Consider the following 17,899-nt stretch of genomic DNA (forward strand, 5'->3'; position numbering starts at 1 on the left):
AACAGCCTGGAAGGACAGGTGATAAGTAGTGAGATCTTTTAAAAAGTAAATGGGCAGGGCATGGTGGCTCAAGCCTGTAATCCCAGCACTTTGGGAGGCCAAGGCGGGTGGATCACGAGGTCAAGAGATCAAGACCATCCCGGTCAACATGGTGAAACCCCATCTCTACTAAAAATACAAAAAATTAGCTGGGCACGGTGGTGTGCACCTGTAATCCCAGCTACTCGGGAGGCTGAGGCGGGAGAATTGCCTGAATCCAGGAGGCGGAGGTTGCGGTGAGCCGAGATTGTGCCACTGCACTCCAGCCTGGGTAACAAGAGCAAAACTGTCTCAAAAAAAAAAAAAGAGTAAATGAGGCTGGGCTCAGTAGCTCATGCCTGCTATCCCAGCCCTTTGCGAGGTCGAGGTGGGCGGATCACCTGAGGTCAGGCTTTGAGACCAGCCTGACCAACATGGTGAAACTTTGTCTCTTCTAAAAAAAAATTACATAAATTAGCCAGGCTTGGTGGTGGATGCTTGTAATCCCAGCTACTGGAGAGGCTGAGGCAGGAGAATCACTTGAACCTAGGAGGTGAAGGTTGTAGTGAGCTGAGATTGCGTGCCACTGCACTCCAGCCTTGGTGACAAAAAAAAGTCAGGATACTCCTCAGAAAATGGTGACCACTTTGGAAGGAGTGATGCTTGCTGTGATGTATCTTTGGAATATCTATTTTTTTTTTTTGAGACAGTCTTGCTGTTGCCCAGGCTGGAGTGCAGTGGTGTGATCTCAGCTCACTGCAACCTCCGCCTCCTGGGTTCAAGTGATTCTCTTGCCTCAGCTTCCTTAGTAGCTGAGACTACTGGCGAGTGCCACCACGCCCAGATAATATTTTGTATTTTTAGTAGAGACGAAGTTTCACCGTGTTAGCCAGGATGGTCTTGATCTGCTGACCTCCTGTTCTGCCCACTTCAGCCTCCCAAAGTGCTGTGATTACAGGTGTGAGCCACCGTGTCCAGTGGAATGTCTTTTAGCACCAAGCCACAAGGACAAAATAAGAAGCCTTGAGAGTAATTTGAAAGGTTTTCAAAAAAATTTATTTTCATAAATTAACACACATAACAATGGAAATTTTAGAGTCACAAACTACTAAACAGAAAAGAAACTGCAGGGGCATCATGTATGCCAATGTTACCAAAAATGTACAAATTTCACTGAACTACTGACCATAATATAGAAACATGTCAGGCAGCGATTTTCACTGGCCCAGACCAGCCCAAGGAGATGCTGAGACTTCTCACCAAGAATCCAAATCCAATTCAGCACCAGAGAGGGGCTTGGGAAGACAGACAATCAACAAGTATCAAATCTGAGAGCACACTGTGCTAGATGTCCTGCTCAGCGGAGACCCCTCTTCATCATCAGAATAGCTTTTGTTGCTCAATTTGTAGCTAGATGGTAGCATTAAACTGTAATTTTAGTAAAATTAAATCTCCCTAGCCAGGTTTTTATATAACAAGTTCAGATCTGGCAAGGAGCCCTTTTCTGACATGAATCCAGGAAAGGATACTCTGTACTTCTGGCCAATTATTTAAACTTTGGATACAGCCACAAACAATGCAGTTATTTAAGAGGTCCTTTCCATGTTACCAGGGGAGAAACTTACAGAAACAAAACAGAACAAGGGAATTAAGGAAAGCACCAACTGCATACTCCCCCCACCCCCAGGGAATGGGAGACAAGTATCACCGCCTAAAAGTTGGTCTTTCGTGGATCTTAATGTACATGGCATTGGTTATGAGATGGAATCCCAGCCTGGAGACAGTGACGGCCATGCATTCCATGGGCTGCACTGCAGCCTTGGATCTGCTGCTGCCATCCTACACACTCCCTGCTGCTCTTGGCCCAGCGAGTGAGGAAGGAGCTACTCAGGAGGTCTCATGCCCAGAGAGTGGGATCTGGAATAGACCTCAGGTTGGCTCTGGCGCCCATGCCAAAGACCCTTTCAGGCAAAATTGTGACAAAGTATCATGATTTTCACAGCTCTTGAGGAGCGCCGAGTTTTGGGATTCACAGCATGAGTTTCTGGGCTCTGCAGGCTCCGAATAAGGCAAACGCTACATGTCTTTTCACTGTACCTCCCTCTGCTGCCATAGCTTAGAGTAAGGTCAGTAAGAAAAGTGGACATGATCTCCTTTAACAGGCGATGAGGTACATCCGAATTCATGGAGACATGAAGCTGGAAAGGAGACCAAAAGCAAAAAAGAGGAGGAAATGTGGGAGGAAGCAAACACAGCTAGAAACTTAAAGATGGAAAAAAAAAAAAAGAAGTTGAAAGTTTCAGTGAAAAGCTGATGGGCAGAACCCTGATTGGACCTGAGATTTCTCCTCTTTCCCATATTAAAAACACAAAACCTCCAGCGGTGAGTGATAGCTAAGTTGTAATTAACTGTAACTTTCCACCACTTGGGGAGGAAGTTCCCATAATCAGAATCTGTACCAACTCCACCCCAGAACCAGACCTCCTGTAGCTCTAGGCAGGCAGGTGGTATACCAGCAGCCGATAACCATGTCCCATCGTGGTTAGAGACTTCGGGCCTGAAGGACCCGAGAGCATTGTGGTTGGCTAGGTCAGTGGCCTAGAAACAAAGTTAAGACAGGTGTGGCTGAGCATAGCTGGAGCCTATGTATATATCACCTTTAGGTAAGTAATTTCAAGTCTGCTGTGAGGGGACCCCCGCTTCTTAACTTTGGAGCAGGGGAAGGGACCTAGCCAGGGGGTAGGCCAAGAATTTCAACGGGCAGGGCTGGCCTCAGACCAACTTCTCTCCTACACTGTCAGGACAAGGAGCTCAGCTAGCTCAGCTGTTTCATCCAGTCCTCTGGATGAAAGATAAAACACCCCTCATGGGTGTTCCCAGGCACCCATGTTCCAAACTGCTGCTCCTGGCTCTTCGAGTGCCACGCCTGTAATGTGCACAGCCGAAACTATCTCTGTCATGATACTATAGCTGTGCCAACCTCCACTGTTGTCTCTGGGAAACACAGCTGCCACATCACTGTTATCTACAATGGCAACGGAGCTGGCAAACAGGGCTCTGTTGACTCACCGCTAGTCTGCAACCTGTCCAGCAGGAGCTCCCTAAACATGCCTGGACAAGGGCACAATGTACTATTCATCCCACTCCCTCAAGCAAACAAGTCAGAGAGAAACATTTAGTGTCTAAGAACCCTGTCCCAGAAAGGGAGAGGTACTGGGTGAAACATAGGTCGTGTCTACACAGTCTGGGCAAAGTGGATGTAGAATGACAGAATCTGATTAGCATCATTCAGAGCCAGTGTGAAAACCTGGTCCTCTTGTAATTGTATTTGGCCATGGCCTTGGAAATCTCCATGGATGTGTATTTGTCTCAATGCTATGCTTGAGGCAGTGGGCCAAGAATATAGACATGGCACATTTTTCTCTCTGGCTCATGTCAGTTTTTCTGCTCCAGTGTGGCATAGACTGTCAACCTGCAAAGGCAAGGCACATAGAGACCCCCCACCCCCACCCCATCTCCCCATCCACTAGCATATGGGGAAGTAAAAGAAACCTAGGAGAGCTGGCCAACATTCCAGGATGTGCCACTCTCTTCTGACAGACTGACTTGGAAATGTCCCTAAAACTCTTGACACTTCCCAGAGGGGGCTGCTCCATGGCAGTGGCTCCCAGGAGGATGGAAGAGGTGATGCTGGTGTCCTGATGCTGACTTTAGCATCCCACTCACCAGCCAAGGAATGTTAATTCTCTAAACTTGTTTTAAGAGAGAGAGAAACAGAAACCCCTAGAGAAGGAGGGGAAGGGGAGCAGGATATGGGCACACAGGACTTCAGTGGAAAAGAAACAAGACCTTGAGGCTGCTGACCCACAGCATCTCTCTGCCCACAGATTCCTGCAGTCACAAACCCAGAAACTTGGTTAACTCTGGCATTCGACAGTTCTAGCAGATGTGACATAGGAGCCCAGGGTACAATGAGGTGGCCCTCAATGGGCCTGAACCACAATCCCGACTCTCTCCACTCTTGAAGCAAGCTGCCTGGAGAGCTGCAAACACTCTGGGTCCACCTGTATCACTGCCCGGGACGTTGTACTTATTTCAGATAAAAACCATTAAGACCACACCCAACCTTAGTATTTTCTCAATGATCAGGAGAGAAACCTGCTTTTACTTAAATCACTAAAATAAATACATGTACTTGGTGGGCAAGAATAAGAACCCAGATGAAAAAAAGTGCTCCCTCTAATCAGTTACACTAGAAGCCGGAGATGGGGAAGGGATTGCCTGAAACACATGAATAGGAAAATGTCTCTTCCATGCACCGATCAACTGGGTCAAATGCCTATCATGTATTCTTAAGACATGTATTGTTTTTCTCCTTAAAAAATTGTTCTAAAATCACATTTAAAGGCTCCAAACATGCAGCAAAAATAGTACAAAAACAAACCAAAAAAAAAAAAAAAAAGAAAAAGAAAATAAAACAAATGAAAATAATCCATACCACAACATTAAAAAGTGCAACTTACTTCGAATGGGGCCTGGATGGGCTCCTCTGGCACTAGTGACCCACAGTCACAGAGGGGAGAAAACGATGGGAAAAAGCCACACACACACACATACACTTTCTCTCTCTCTCACATACACTCACATCAACAGGTTCTGGGCAGACAAAAGATTAGAAAACACAATAGCTCATCATTCCTCAACTACTGAAATGAGCCAGTTAGACCATGCAGGACAGGACGCCAGGTCCCCCTCCCTAGGCCATGTTTCTAATAATCTTGGTCTAGCACCACCGTAAACAAAGTGGAACTTTCATATGGACGTGCAAATCCTGTGAGTCCTTGGAATCCTAGTGTTACTGAAGATAGGCTGCTGCTTCCTCCTGTGGATGGCAGAGACTGAGAGGAGGAGGCTGGATGTCGTTCAGGTCCATTTCCAGGAGAAAGGGAGCATTCCTGAGGTTCTATACTCAGCAGTAAAAGTAGAGGACCCTCCTTCACCAGTTTCTACAAAGGTTGCACCTTGAAATAGGTAAAAATTCATGAACTGTGCATTTCTGAGTGGTTTGGTGGTAGGGCAAAATTAGGCAACCTCTTCCAAGGAGGTCCAAAAAAAAAAAAAAAAAAAAAACTAACTGAGACCTCGAAACTGAATTGCCTCTCAACAACCTGATGATCGTTCCTGCTCCTCTTCCTTGGCAAAGAAGTTCTCCAGTTCCATTAGTTTCTGTATCAAAAGAGCATCCAGCTCTTGACTCTGCACAGCTGCCTTCTGGGCCCTGGTAAAGCTGCCTGCAACCTTGACTTTACCTCGAGCTCTCCTCTTTCGTGGGACTGTAAAATCCTGAAATTCTAGAACTCGCTTCCTCTTCTGTTGGCTGATTGAGATTAGCGTACCATTTCGTTCCTTGGGTTCCTCAAAGATGGTCTCTAAACACCTAAGGATAAAGCATGAAATGGAATCACCAATGGACTGACCCACATGGCCCATCCTGTCAACAAGGGTCAGGATATTGACATTCCTGGGCCAACAACCCTTCTAGTCAACAAGGACTGAAAGCTACTTGCACCAATTCTTTTTCTTTTCTTTTTTGAGACAGAGTTTTGCTGTTTTTGCCCAGGCTGGAGTACAATGGCATGATCTTAGCTCATTGCAACCTCTGCCTCCCAGGTTCAAATAATTCTCCTGCCTCAGTCTCCCAAGTTGCTGGGATTATAGGTATGCACCGCCATGCTTGGCCAATTTTTTTTTTTTTGAGACAGAGTCTCACTCTGTCACCAGGCTGGAATGCAGTGGCACAATCTTGGCTTACTGCAACCTCCACCTCCCAGGTTTAAGCAATTCTCCTGCCTCAAGTAGCTGAGATTATAGTCATGAGCTGCCATGTCCAGCTAAGTTTTTTTTTTTTTTTTTTTCCAAACAGAGTCTCACTCTGTCACCCAGGCTGGAATGCAGTGGTGCAATCTTGGCTAACTGCAACCCCCGCCTCCCGGGTTTAAGCAATTCTCTGCCTCAGCCTCCCAAGTAGTTGGGATTACAGGCGCTCGCCACCACACACAGCTAATTTTTATATTTTTAGTAGAGACGGGGTTCCACTATCTTGGCGAGGCTGGTTTTGAACTCCTAATCTCATGATCTACCTGCCTCGGCCTCCCAAAGTGCTGGGATTGCAGGTGTGAGCCATTGTGGCCAGCCACACCTGGCTAAGTTTTGCATTTTTAGTAGAGATGGGGTTTCACCATGTTGGCCAAGCTGGTCTCAAACCCCTGACCTCACGTGATCCACCCACCTTGGACTCCCAAAGTGCTAGGATTACAGGCCACCATGAGCCACCGCGCCCGGCTACTTGTGCTAACTCCTTAGAGTTGACTGTTGTTTCCTCTGACTAGTAGTATCTAATTTTTGTCAGGGCCGGGGGAACCCCATATATATGCTAGATGAACATAATTCACACTGCATGAAGGGTATAGAATAAGATCAACCCAATAGGCAACACCAATAACACTTTTTTGTGTATCCTCCCAAAAGTCATTCAACTATAGACATGCATAAATAAGCATGTATTATCAGGGGTCAGCCCTTTTCTGCAAAGGCCCAGATATAAAACATTTCAAACCCTGTGAGCACAGAAGTCTCTATTACAAATTATTTCTTCTTTTATTTTTTTTAAGAGACAGAGTCTCGTGATGTTACCCAGACTGGCCTTGAATTCCTAGGCTCAAGCAATCCTCCCACCTCAGCTTTCCTAGTAGCTAGGACTACCGGTATTGGTCACTGGACTTAGTGGCCTCCTTCTTTCTCTAAACAGCCCTCTAAATGTGTAAAAATCAGTGAGGTGTGGTGGCACTGCCAGTAATCCCAGCACTTTGGAAGGCGAAGGCAGGCAGATCTCTTGAGGCCAGGAAGTCTACACCAGCCTGGCCAACATGGTGAAACCCCATCTCTATTAAATACACAAAAATTAGCCAGGCATGGTAGTGGCATGCCTGTAATCCCAGCTACTTGGGAGGCTGAGGAAGTAGAAATTCTTGAACCTGGGAGGCAGAGGTTGCAGTGAGCTGAGACTGTACCACTGTACTCCAGCCTAGGTGACAGAGTGAGACTCTGTCTCAAAAGAAAACAATTAAAATAAATATAAATAAAAATATAAAAATCATTCTTGGCTTATAGTCCATAAAACAGAAATGAACTACTGACAGAATTTGGTCTGTGGTTTGCTGACCCATGGAGTATATCCTCCATTTTGTTTTTTTTTTCCTCAAACAGAAATTACATACACTGTCCTATATATTGTGTGTTTTGACTTTTCATTAACCTTTAAGATGAATCCTAACTTAGTATACAAGTATCTGGCTCATCGTTATTTATTTTATTTTATTTCTAGTTTCTGAGATGGGAGTTTCGCTCTTGTTGCCCAGGCTGGAGTGTAGTGGCACAATCTTAGCTCACTGCAACCTCTGTCTCCTGGGTTCAAGCAATTCTCCTCCCTCAGCCTCCAAAGTAGGTGGGACTACAGGCACGCATCACTATGCCTGGCTAATTATTTTTCTATTTTTAGTAGAGATGAGGTTTCACCATTTTGGCTAGGCTAGTCTTGAAATCTTGACCTCAAGTGATCCGCCCTCCTTAGCCTTCCAGTGCTAGGATTACAGGCATGAGCCACTGCACCCAGCCTTGACACATCTTTAAAAAAAATTTTTTTTTCTTAAGAGAGGGTCTCACTCTGTCACTCAGGCTGGAGTGCAGTGGCACAATCACAGCTCATTATAGCCTCTACATCCTGGGCTTAAGCAATCCTCCCACCTCAGCCTCCCAAGTAACTAGGACTATAAGCATGCACTACCATGCCTGGATAATTTAAAAAGAATATTTTTTGTAGAGATGGGATCTTGCTGTATTGCTGAGGCTGGTCTCCAATTCCTGGGCTCTGTGATACTCCCTCCTTGGCCTCCCAAAGTGCCAAGATTACAGACATGAGCCACTGTGCCTGGCTCCTGATTCTTTTTTTTTCTTTTCTTTTGAGATGGAGTGCTGCTCTGTTGCCCAGGCTGGAGTGCAGTGGCGCAACCTCAGCTTACTGCAACCTTCACCTCCTAGGTTCAAGCAATTTGCTTGCCTCGGCTTCCCAAGTAGCTGAGACAATAGGCGCATGCCACCACGCCCAGCTAATTTTTATATTTTTAGTAGAGACGGGTTTCACAATATTGGTCAGGCTGGTCTCGAACTCCTGACCTCTGGCACTTCACCGACCTTGACCTCCCAAAGTGCTGGGATTACAGGCATAAGCCATTGCGCCCAGCTGTGGTTCATTTTTTTTAATGGTTAGACAATATATTCCATCATAAGGATGAACTGTAAATTATTGAGAGCCCTAGTAATATTTTAAATTTTGGGTTGCTTCCAATACTTTCCTTTTTTTCGTTGTGACAAGGCTTCACTCTTGTCCCTCAGGCTGAAGTGCAGTTGTGTGATGTCAGCTCACTGGAACCTCTGCCTCCCAGACTCGAGGAATTCTCCACCTGCCTCAGCCTCCCGAGTAGCTGGGACTATAGGTGTAGGTCACTGTGTCTGGCTAATTTTTGTGTGTGTGTGTGTTTTTTTTCTTTTTTTTTTGAGACAGAGTTTGGCTCTTGTTACCCAGGCTGGAGTGCAATGGCACGATGTGGGCTCACCGCAACCTCCGTCTCCTGGGTTCAGGCAATTCTCCCGCCTCAGCCTCCTGAGTAGCTGGGATTGCAGGCATGCGCCACCAGGCCCAGCTAATTTTTTGTATTTTTAGCAGAGATGGGATTTCACCATGTTGACCAGGAAATTTTTGTGTTTTTAGTAGAAATGGGGTTTCACCACGTTGCCCAGACTGGTCTTAAACTCCTGAACTCAAGCGATCTGCCTGCCTTGGCCTCCCAAAGTGCTAAGATGACAGGCGTGAGCCACTGTACCCAGCCTTTATTTATTTATTTTTAGCAATGCTGCAAAGATGTTGTAATCATTGGACAAATGTATTAGAGCAGACATATAAAATCTTAAAATAAAATCCTAGAATTCTCCTTCTATATCCTAGAAACAGAGGGCATTTAAAAAACATTCACTGACTTGAATTGATTTCAGACCTAAGTGAAACCCTTTCTGTATCTGACTTTACAATCTTATCTGAAAATCAATGATTATCAGTCCTGAAGTCAGCATATTTGGTAAAAATACAAGCACAAACCAAAAAAAAAAAAACATTTTCTTTTTAAGACAGAGTCTCACTCTGTAGCTTAGGCTGAAGTATAGTGGTGTGATCTTGGCTCACTGCAACCTCCGCTTCCTGAGTCTTAGTTCAAGCAATTCTTCTGCCTCAGCCTCCCAAGTAGCTGGGATTACAGACACACACCACCATGCACAGCTAATTTTTGTATTTTTAGTAAAGACGGGGTTTTGGCCGGGCGCGGTGGCTCAAGCCTGTAATACCAGCACTTTGGGAGGCTGAGGCGGGTGGATCACGAGGTCAACAGATCGAGACCATCCTGGTCAACATGGTGAAAACCCATCTCTACTAAAAATACAAAAAATTAGCTGGGCGTGGTGGCATGTGCCTATAATCCCAGCTACTCAGGAAGCTGAGGCAGGAGAATTGCCTGAACCCAGGAGGCGGAGGTTGCGGTGAGCCAAGATCGCACCATTGCACTCCAGCTTGGGTAACAAGAGCAAAACTCCGTCTCAAAAAAAAAAAAAAAAGACAGGATTTTACCATGTTGGCCAGGCGGGTCTTGAACTCCTGACCTCGTGATCCACCCGCCAGCTTCCCAAAGTGCTGGGATTACAGGTGTGAGTCACTGTGCCCAGTCTTTTTTTCTTAAGACAGGGTCTCGCTGGGCACGGAGTTTGGGAGGCCGAGGCAGGCGGATCACGAGGTCAGGAGATCGAGACCATCCTGGCCAACATCGTGAAACCCCGTCTTAAAAAAAAAAGAAAAAGGGTCTCACTCTGTTGCCCATGCTGGAGTGCAGTGGCACAATCTTGGCTCATTGCAACCTCCACCTCCTGGGTTCAAGCGATTCTCCTGCCTCAGCCTCCCGAGTAGCTGGGATTACAGGTGTGCGCCACCATGCCTGGCTGATTTTGTATTTTTATTAGAGACTGAGTTTCTTGGCCAGGCTGGTCTCGAATTCCTGACTTCTGGTGATTTGCCTGCCTTGGCCTCCCAAAGTGCTGAGATTACCGTGTGAGCCACTGTGCCAGGTTGAGACAACATTTTCTTTTCTTATATTTTTGGTTTCTTTTTGAGACGGATTTTCACTCTTGTTGCCCAGGCTGGAGTGCAATGGCACGATCTTGGCTCACCACAACCTCCGCCTCCCAGGTTCAAGCAATTCTCCTGCCTCAGCCTCCTGAGTAGCTGGAATTACAGGCATGCACCACCACGCACGGCTAATTTTTGTATTTTTAGTAGAGATGGGGTTTCTCTATGCTGGTTAGCCTGGTCTTGAACTCCCAAGCTCAGGTGATCCACCTGCGTTGGCCTTCCAAAGTGCTGGGATTACAGGCATGAGCCACTGCACCCAGCCTATATTTTTTTTATGTAACCTAATACACTATTTCGTATCCTATTAATGATCCTAATTCAAGTGCTGGAATTGAAAAATATCAATTCTAGCTATTTACAAGATCCAATATTGGTACAACTGAACATAAACTCTAAGGTGAAAGGGCTGGAGATTCATATCAGTCATTTCAAATTCTTCCCTTTTATTTCCCGGCTGTAAGTACCTACCTGTTTGCAGGAGGAGATTTATAATTCTTGTTGGTATATATCTCTTCTAAACTAAACTCTTTCTTCTTTAACCTGAAAAGAGAAAAAAATAGTAATTCTTCATGTTTTTTTTCTTTTGAGATGGAGTCTCGCTCTGTCGCCCAGGCTGGAGTGAAATGGTGTGGTCTCAGCTCCCTGCAACCTCTGCCTCCCAGGTTCAAGCAATTCTCCTATCTCAGCCTCTCGAGTAGCTGGGATTACAGGTGTTCACCACCATGCCAAGCTACTTTTTATATTTTTAGTAGAGACAGGCTGGTCTCAAACTCTTGACATTGTGATCCACCCGCCTCGGCCTCCCAAAAGTGCTGGGATTATAGGCGTGAGCCACCACGCCTGGCTATTTTATTTTTTTGAGATGGAGTCTTGCACTGATGCCCTGGTACTAGTGCAGTGGTGTAATCTCAGCTCTCTGCAATCTCCGCCTCCTGGGTTCAAGTAATGCTCCTGTCTCAGCCTCGCGAGTAGCTGGGACTATAGGCATGCACCACCACATCCAGCCACTTTTTTTGTTATTTTTAGTAGAGATGGGGTTTCACCATGTTGGCCAGGATGGTCTCGATCTCCTGACCTCGGGATTCGCCCACCTTGGCCTCCCAAAGCGCTGGGATTACAGGTGTGAGCCGCCGCACTCGGCCTGTTGTTTCCTTTCTATCTCCCTCTACTGACTAAAAAACTATATATTCTTTTTTTTTCTTTTTTAGAAATAAAGTCTTTTTCTTTGCCTAGGAGTTAGAGCCTGGGTACAGCCTGGGTGACAAAGACCTTGTCTCTCAAAAAAAAAAAAAAAAAAAAACCTTCACACCTATCAATTATATAGTAACCTGAGTTACAGCTTACATAGTAAAAACAGGCCATATGCTTGCTTTTTTCCTTCTAAAACAATGCATTGGTTCTCCAGTATCTTGCAAAGAAGGCCAATGGTTTTTAATTGTTTTAAATATCATTATGAACTAATGGGTTTATATTTGATATGTTTTAATCTATTAACCTTATTCCTTTTGAGGCTGTACTGGTCTCATCTGTGGCCAGAGGGAGTCTCTTCAAATTGATTCTTGAGAGCCAGGCATGGCAGCTCCCAACAGTTGTCCCAGCTACTTGGGAGGCTGAGGCAAGAGGATTGCTTGAGCCCTGGAGTTCAAGATCAGCCTGGGCACGGGTGAAACCCCGTCTCTACTAAAAAAATACAAAAATTAGCTGCACATGGTGGTGAGCACCTGTAGTCCCAGCTACTTGGGAGGCTGAGGCAGGAGAATTGCTTGAACCCAGAAGGCGGAGGTTGTGGTGAGCCGAGATCATGCCATTGCACTCCAGTCTGGGTAACAACAGCGAAACTCCATCTCAAGGGAAAAAAAAAAAAAAAAAACTGGCTCCTGAATCCCTTTGAAACGACCCTAGGAGTCTCTGAGAGCTCTGCTACTTTCTGGTATGACAAGATACATTCATCTTATTCATTTCCTGCCCTCGACCTATAATTACTTTCCAAGGAGCCCAGGTTCACATACCAGAAAATTCATTCATTTAAAATGTACAATTGAGTGATTTTTAAAATATTTGCAAGGTTATTCATGACCAACACTATCTAATCTAGACCAATATGTTTTTGTAGAGACAGAACCTTGCTCTGTCACCATGGCTGGATTGCAGCAGCACAAATATGGCTCATTGTAGCCTCAAATTCCTGAGCTGGGCTCAAGAGACCATCCTTCCTCTGCCTCCCATGTGGCTGGGACCAGAGGTGTGTGCCACCACAGCTGGCTTATTTTATTTATTTATTTATTTAATTTTTTGAGACAGAGTTTTGCTCCTGTGTTGCCTAGACTGGAGTGTAATGGCGCAATTTCAGCTCACTACAACCTTCGTCTCCTGGGTTTAAGCAATCCCCCTGCCTCAGCCTCCCCAGTAGCTGGGATTACAGGTGCCTACGACCATGCCTGGCTAATTTTTAATTTTTATATTTTTGGGACTGAGTAGCTTTGATTACAGGCGTGTGCCACTACCCCTCAACTAATTTTTGTATTTTAGTAAAGATGGGGTTTCACCATGTTGGCCAGGCTGGTCTCAAACCCCTGACCTCAAATGATCCAACTACCTCAGCCTCCCAAAGTGCTGGGATTACAGGTGTGAGCCAATGTGCCAGGCCTCATGCTCTTTTAATAATGCACAGGTTAGCACTATTGGGTTATTAAGAGTTTCCATAATCTGAAAATCCCAAATATGAAATGCTCCAAAATCTGAAACTTTCTGAGTGCAACATGATGCTCAAAGGTCATGTTCAATGAAGCACTGGGATTTTGGATTTTCAGATGAGGGATGCTGTAAGTATAATGCAAATATTCCAAAATCTGAAAAAATCTAAAGTCTGAAAGATTTTGGGTCCCAAGAATTTGGATAAAAGATAGTCAACTTGCATTATTAAAATTAATAAATGATGACTTTAAGACTTTTAAAAATCTACTTTACAATTTGCACTCCATAATTTATTTCTCAGTGATTTACATCATTTTAATAGGATAAATTAACATATTTACTTGAACTGGAAAACTAAGGAAGAATGATTTGTTTGATGGACCTAAATAATAAATTGTTTTCATCAATTAAATTATATGCCCAGGTTTTTCCATAAACTTAATGTACAAAAATCTGCAGCTTTAGGTTTGTTGTTGTTGTTGTTTGACAAAAGTACATTTGATTAAAAGCATTTTATCAAAAGACATCCCAGGTTTAGGCAAATTTTATTAAAAATCTTATTTTTCTCAACCTCCTTCCAGTATATGGGAAAGAATATCCAGCATTTGACATTTGCTGGATCTTTCTGGTGTTGGTTCCAGACACTGAGATAGTAACTGCAAACCAAGGCCTGGCTAACAGAACAGAACCTTTGTGACTGAGTGCTTTTCAATCTCTCTTTTTTTTTTGAGACGGAGTTTCGCTCATTACCCAGGCTGGAGTGCAATGGCGCGATCTCGGCTCACTGCAACCTCCGCCTCCTGGGTTCAGGCAATTCTCCTGCCTCAGCCTCCTGAGTAGCTGGGATTACAGGCACGCGCCACCGTGCCCAGCTAATTTTTTGTATTTTTAGTAGAGATGGGGTTTTACCATGTTGACCAGGATGGTCTCGATCTCTTGACCTCGTGATCCACCTGCCTCGGCCTCCCAAAGTGTTGGAATTACAGGCGTGAGCCACTGCGCCCGGCCAATCTCTTGTTTTCATTACATATGATAGATCTCTGTGATTTTGTGACATGTAACTTGAAAGAAGTGGAAATAATTGAATGACTTTACTATACTAAAATTCTTTCCAATCCTAGCTACTTATTTATGTAAACAAGTTCTTCAGACATACAAATGCAAGAGAGAATACAACTGATAATAAATCCTATTTCATTTGAGTAATAAATACTATTTGCTCTCCAATATCTGAAATATTTTTAATTTTTTTTTTTTTTTTTTTTTTTTGAGATGGAGTTTCGCTCGTTACCAGACTGGAGTGCAGTGGCGCAATCTCGGCTCACTGTAACCTCCGCCTCCTGGGTTCAAGCGATTCTTCCGCCTCGGCCTCCCAAATAGCTGGGACCACAGGCACGTGCCACCATGCCCGGCTATTTTTTATATTTTTTACTAGAGACGAGGTTTTACCATGTTGGCCAGGATGGTCTTGATCTCTTGACCTCGTGATCCACCTGCCTCAGCCTCCCAAAGTGCTGGGATTATAGGCATGAGCCACCATGCCCGGCCTTGAAATATTTTTAAAATTTCTCTTGAAAAGATATATGATAGATGAACAAAACATCCGTGAGACAAAAATATAAAAAATTAAGATAAAGATCACTGGAAAGAAGAGGAACATCAATCATGATCCTAACAAATGATTTTTTGTGTTGTGTGAAACACTATAATAGATATAGTACAGATTCTTTCTTCTCTCAATTAGACTGTATAGAAATTGTATAGAAATATAAGTGTTGAGAATTCTTTTTTTTTTTTTTTTTTGAGACAGAGTTTCGCTCTCGTTACCCAGGCTGGAGTGTAATGGCGCGATCTTGGCTCACCGCAACCTCCGCCCCCTGGGTTCAGGCAATTCTCCTGCCTCAGCCTCCTGAGTAGCTGGGATTACAGGCACGCGCCACCGCGCCCAGCTAATTTTTTGTAATTTTTAGTAGAGACGGGGTTTCACCATGTTGACCAGGATGGTCTCGATCTGTTGACCTCGTGATCCCCCCGCCTCGGCCTCCTAGTGTTGGGAATTCTTATTCATATTTTACAGGGAAGTCCACTGTTAGAATTTCATTTGCTGATAAGAAATGGAGGAGCAAAATTGATCAGAAGAAAATATAAGTCTGAAGATTTTTTTTTTTTTTTAGATGGAGTTTTGTTCTTGTTACCCAGGCTGGAGTGCAATGGCGCAATCTCGGCTCACCGCAACCTCCGCCTCCTGGGTTCAGGCAATTCTCCTGCCTCAGCCTCCTGAGTAGCTGGGATTACAGGCACGCGCCACCATGCCCAGCTAATTTTTTGTATTTTTAGTAGAGACGGGGTTTCACCATGTTGACCAGGATGGTCTCGATCTCTTGACCTCGTGATCCACCCGCCTCGGCCTCCCAAAGTGCTGGGATTACAGGCGTGAGCCACCTCGCCCAGCCTGAAGATCATTTTTAAAAGAAACTAAACTCAAGACTTTTAGGTCCTTTTCCAGTTTAGTGCACAAAGCATTAGGAGCTTGGGCTCTGGGGCTGGGTAAATCCTGTAACAGACAGAAACCACATGTGCCAGGATCAATGCTACGGCCTAACACAGGTCCATCCTAGTGACAGTGGAGGGTGAACTAAGATTATTATGTATTAAAATTTACTTGCATATAAATATCTAGTGACATCACTAATTAAATCTTTAGGATACATTCTTAAAAGATTAATAAATGGCCCAGACCATAAAACTATTTAAAGGGTAATTATATTCCAACAAACAATTTTCGAAAAAAGTGAACACAGCTTGTATCAGAGAAGGAGCTCACCTTTTGGGTCGAGGAAGGCCCATGGGGGTAAGATTAGGATCTGGCCTAGGAATAGTTTTCCGGATGCGAATCTGTGAGACTTTCTTTGGCCTCTTCTCTGGCTCAGCCTATTTTTAAGGATTAAGAAAAAAGATAGTCAAGTTGTAAGACATTTTATTTATTTATTTTTATTTATTCATATATTTTTTAGACAAGGTCTTACTCTGTTGCCCAGGCTGATGTGCAGTGGTACAATCATAGCTCACTGCAGCCTTGAACTCCTGAACTCAAATGATCCTCCTGCCTTGGCCTCCCAAAGTGCTGGGGTTACAACAACTAAAAGCCACCATACTTGGCAACTTCTATTTTTAAATGGAGTCTTGCTATATTGCCCAGGCAGGCCAGGAACTACTCGGCTCAAGTGATCCTTTTGCCTCTCCCTCTGTGGTACCTAGCAGTATAGGCATATTCCATCACCCCTAGCATACTGTAAGACATTTTAAATATATAAAGTCCCTCGTCTTGACACTTATGACATTGCTACTTCACTTCAGAGATGATTCTTGCAAGTAGTTTATGACAAAGCTCCCACTTATATTCCTGCTGGTTTTAAATTTTATTTTTACTTTTTTATTTATTTTTGAGATGGAGTCTCACTCTGTCACCCAGGCTGGAGTCCAGTGGTACAATCTTGGCTCACTGCAACCTCCGCCTGTCGGGTTCAAGCAATTCTCCTGCTTCAGCCTCCTGAGTAGCTGGGACTACAGGCATGTGCCATCACACCCAGCTAATTTTTGTATTTTTAGTAGAGGTGGCGTTTCAACATGCTAGCCAGGCTGGTCTCAAACTCCTCATCCCAGGTGATCCACCCATCTTGGCCTCCTAAAGTGGTGGGATTATAGGCATGAGCCATCGTACCTGGCCTTTTATTTATTTATTTTTTAGACGGAGTCTTGCTCTGTTGCCAGGCTGGAGTGCAGTGATGTGATTTCGGCTTACTGCAACCTCCACCTCCCAGGTTCAAGTGATTCTCCTGCCTCAGCCTCCTGAGTAGGTGGGACTACAGGAGCATGCCATTATGCCCAGCTAATTTTTTTTGTATTTTTAGTAGAGACAGGGTTTCTCCATGTTGGCCAGGATGGTCTTGATCTCTTGACCTCGTGATTTGACCACCTCAGTCTCCCAAAGTGCTGGGAATACAGGCACGAGCCACCACACCTGGCCTTTTTTAAATTTTATTTTATTTTATTGATTGATTGAGACAGAGTCTCACTCTGTCACCCAAGCTGGAGTGCAATGGCATGCTCTCGGCTTACTGCAACCTCCACCTCCCAGGTTCAAGCAATTCTCCTGCCTCAGCCTCCCAAGTAGCTGGGATTACAGGTATGCACCACCATGCCTGGCTAATTTTTATATTTTTAAGTAGCGACCAGGTTTCACCATGTTGGTTAGGTTGGTCTCAAACCCCTGACCTCATGATCCGCCCGCCTCAGCCTCCCAAAGTGCTAGGATTACAGGTATGAGCCACTGCGCCTGGCTCTTATTTATTTTTTTTAAGATGGGGTTTCACTCTGTCACTGAGGCTGGAATGCAGTGATGCGATCTGGGCTCACTGCTACAACCTCTGCCTCCCCGGCTCAAGCTATTCTCCCTTCTCAGCCTCCCGAGTAGCTGGGACCACAGGTGTGTACCACCACAGGCAGCTAATTTTTATATTTTTTGTAGAGACAGGGTTTCACTATGTTGCCCAGGCTGCTCTTGAACTCCTGGACTCAAGCTATCTGCCTGCCTCAGCCTCCCAAAGTGATAAAATTACAAGTGTAAGCCACCATGCCTAGTCCCTGCTGTGTTTTAAGCAACTACTCCCTTCTTATCATCAAAACCAGAACTATACATTCAGTTCAGATATTGAGACTGTCAACATGAAAGTCTGCAACTGTCAAAGACAACAGATGTTGCAAAATTAAACATCATCACTATCCACTCATCTTCTTTGAATGCACAAAGCAACTCTTTGGTCCAATTCTCTAAACACTGTTATATGCTGTTGCCAAGAAAAAAGTATCTGGAAAGCAATGCAGATTAAAATACCCACT

The 17,899-nt window shown here is 44.6% G+C and overlaps 1 protein-coding gene across 8 annotated transcripts in view; it reads right to left on the reverse strand.

Moving 5' to 3' along the window:
* Positions 1–1,051: 1,051 nt before the first annotated feature.
* PRR14L (proline rich 14 like) overlaps positions 1,052–17,899 on the reverse strand; it is a 130,738-nt gene continuing 113,890 nt past the window's right edge. For all 8 annotated transcript variants that reach the window (XM_035270264.3, XM_035270259.3, XM_009009638.5 and 5 more), the window contains 3 exons: positions 15,825–15,931; positions 10,775–10,846; positions 1,052–5,455 (listed from right to left, as the gene is read on the reverse strand). In XM_035270264.3, coding sequence (XP_035126155.1) covers positions 5,179–5,455; positions 10,775–10,846; positions 15,825–15,931 — 456 coding nt within the window. In that variant the 3' untranslated portion in view covers positions 1,052–5,178. The remainder of the gene's footprint in view (positions 5,456–10,774; positions 10,847–15,824; positions 15,932–17,899) is intronic.

The sequence above is a fragment of the Callithrix jacchus genome, chromosome 1 (assembly GCF_049354715.1).
Source record: "Callithrix jacchus isolate 240 chromosome 1, calJac240_pri, whole genome shotgun sequence".
Classification (NCBI taxonomy): Eukaryota; Metazoa; Chordata; class Mammalia; order Primates; family Cebidae; genus Callithrix; species Callithrix jacchus.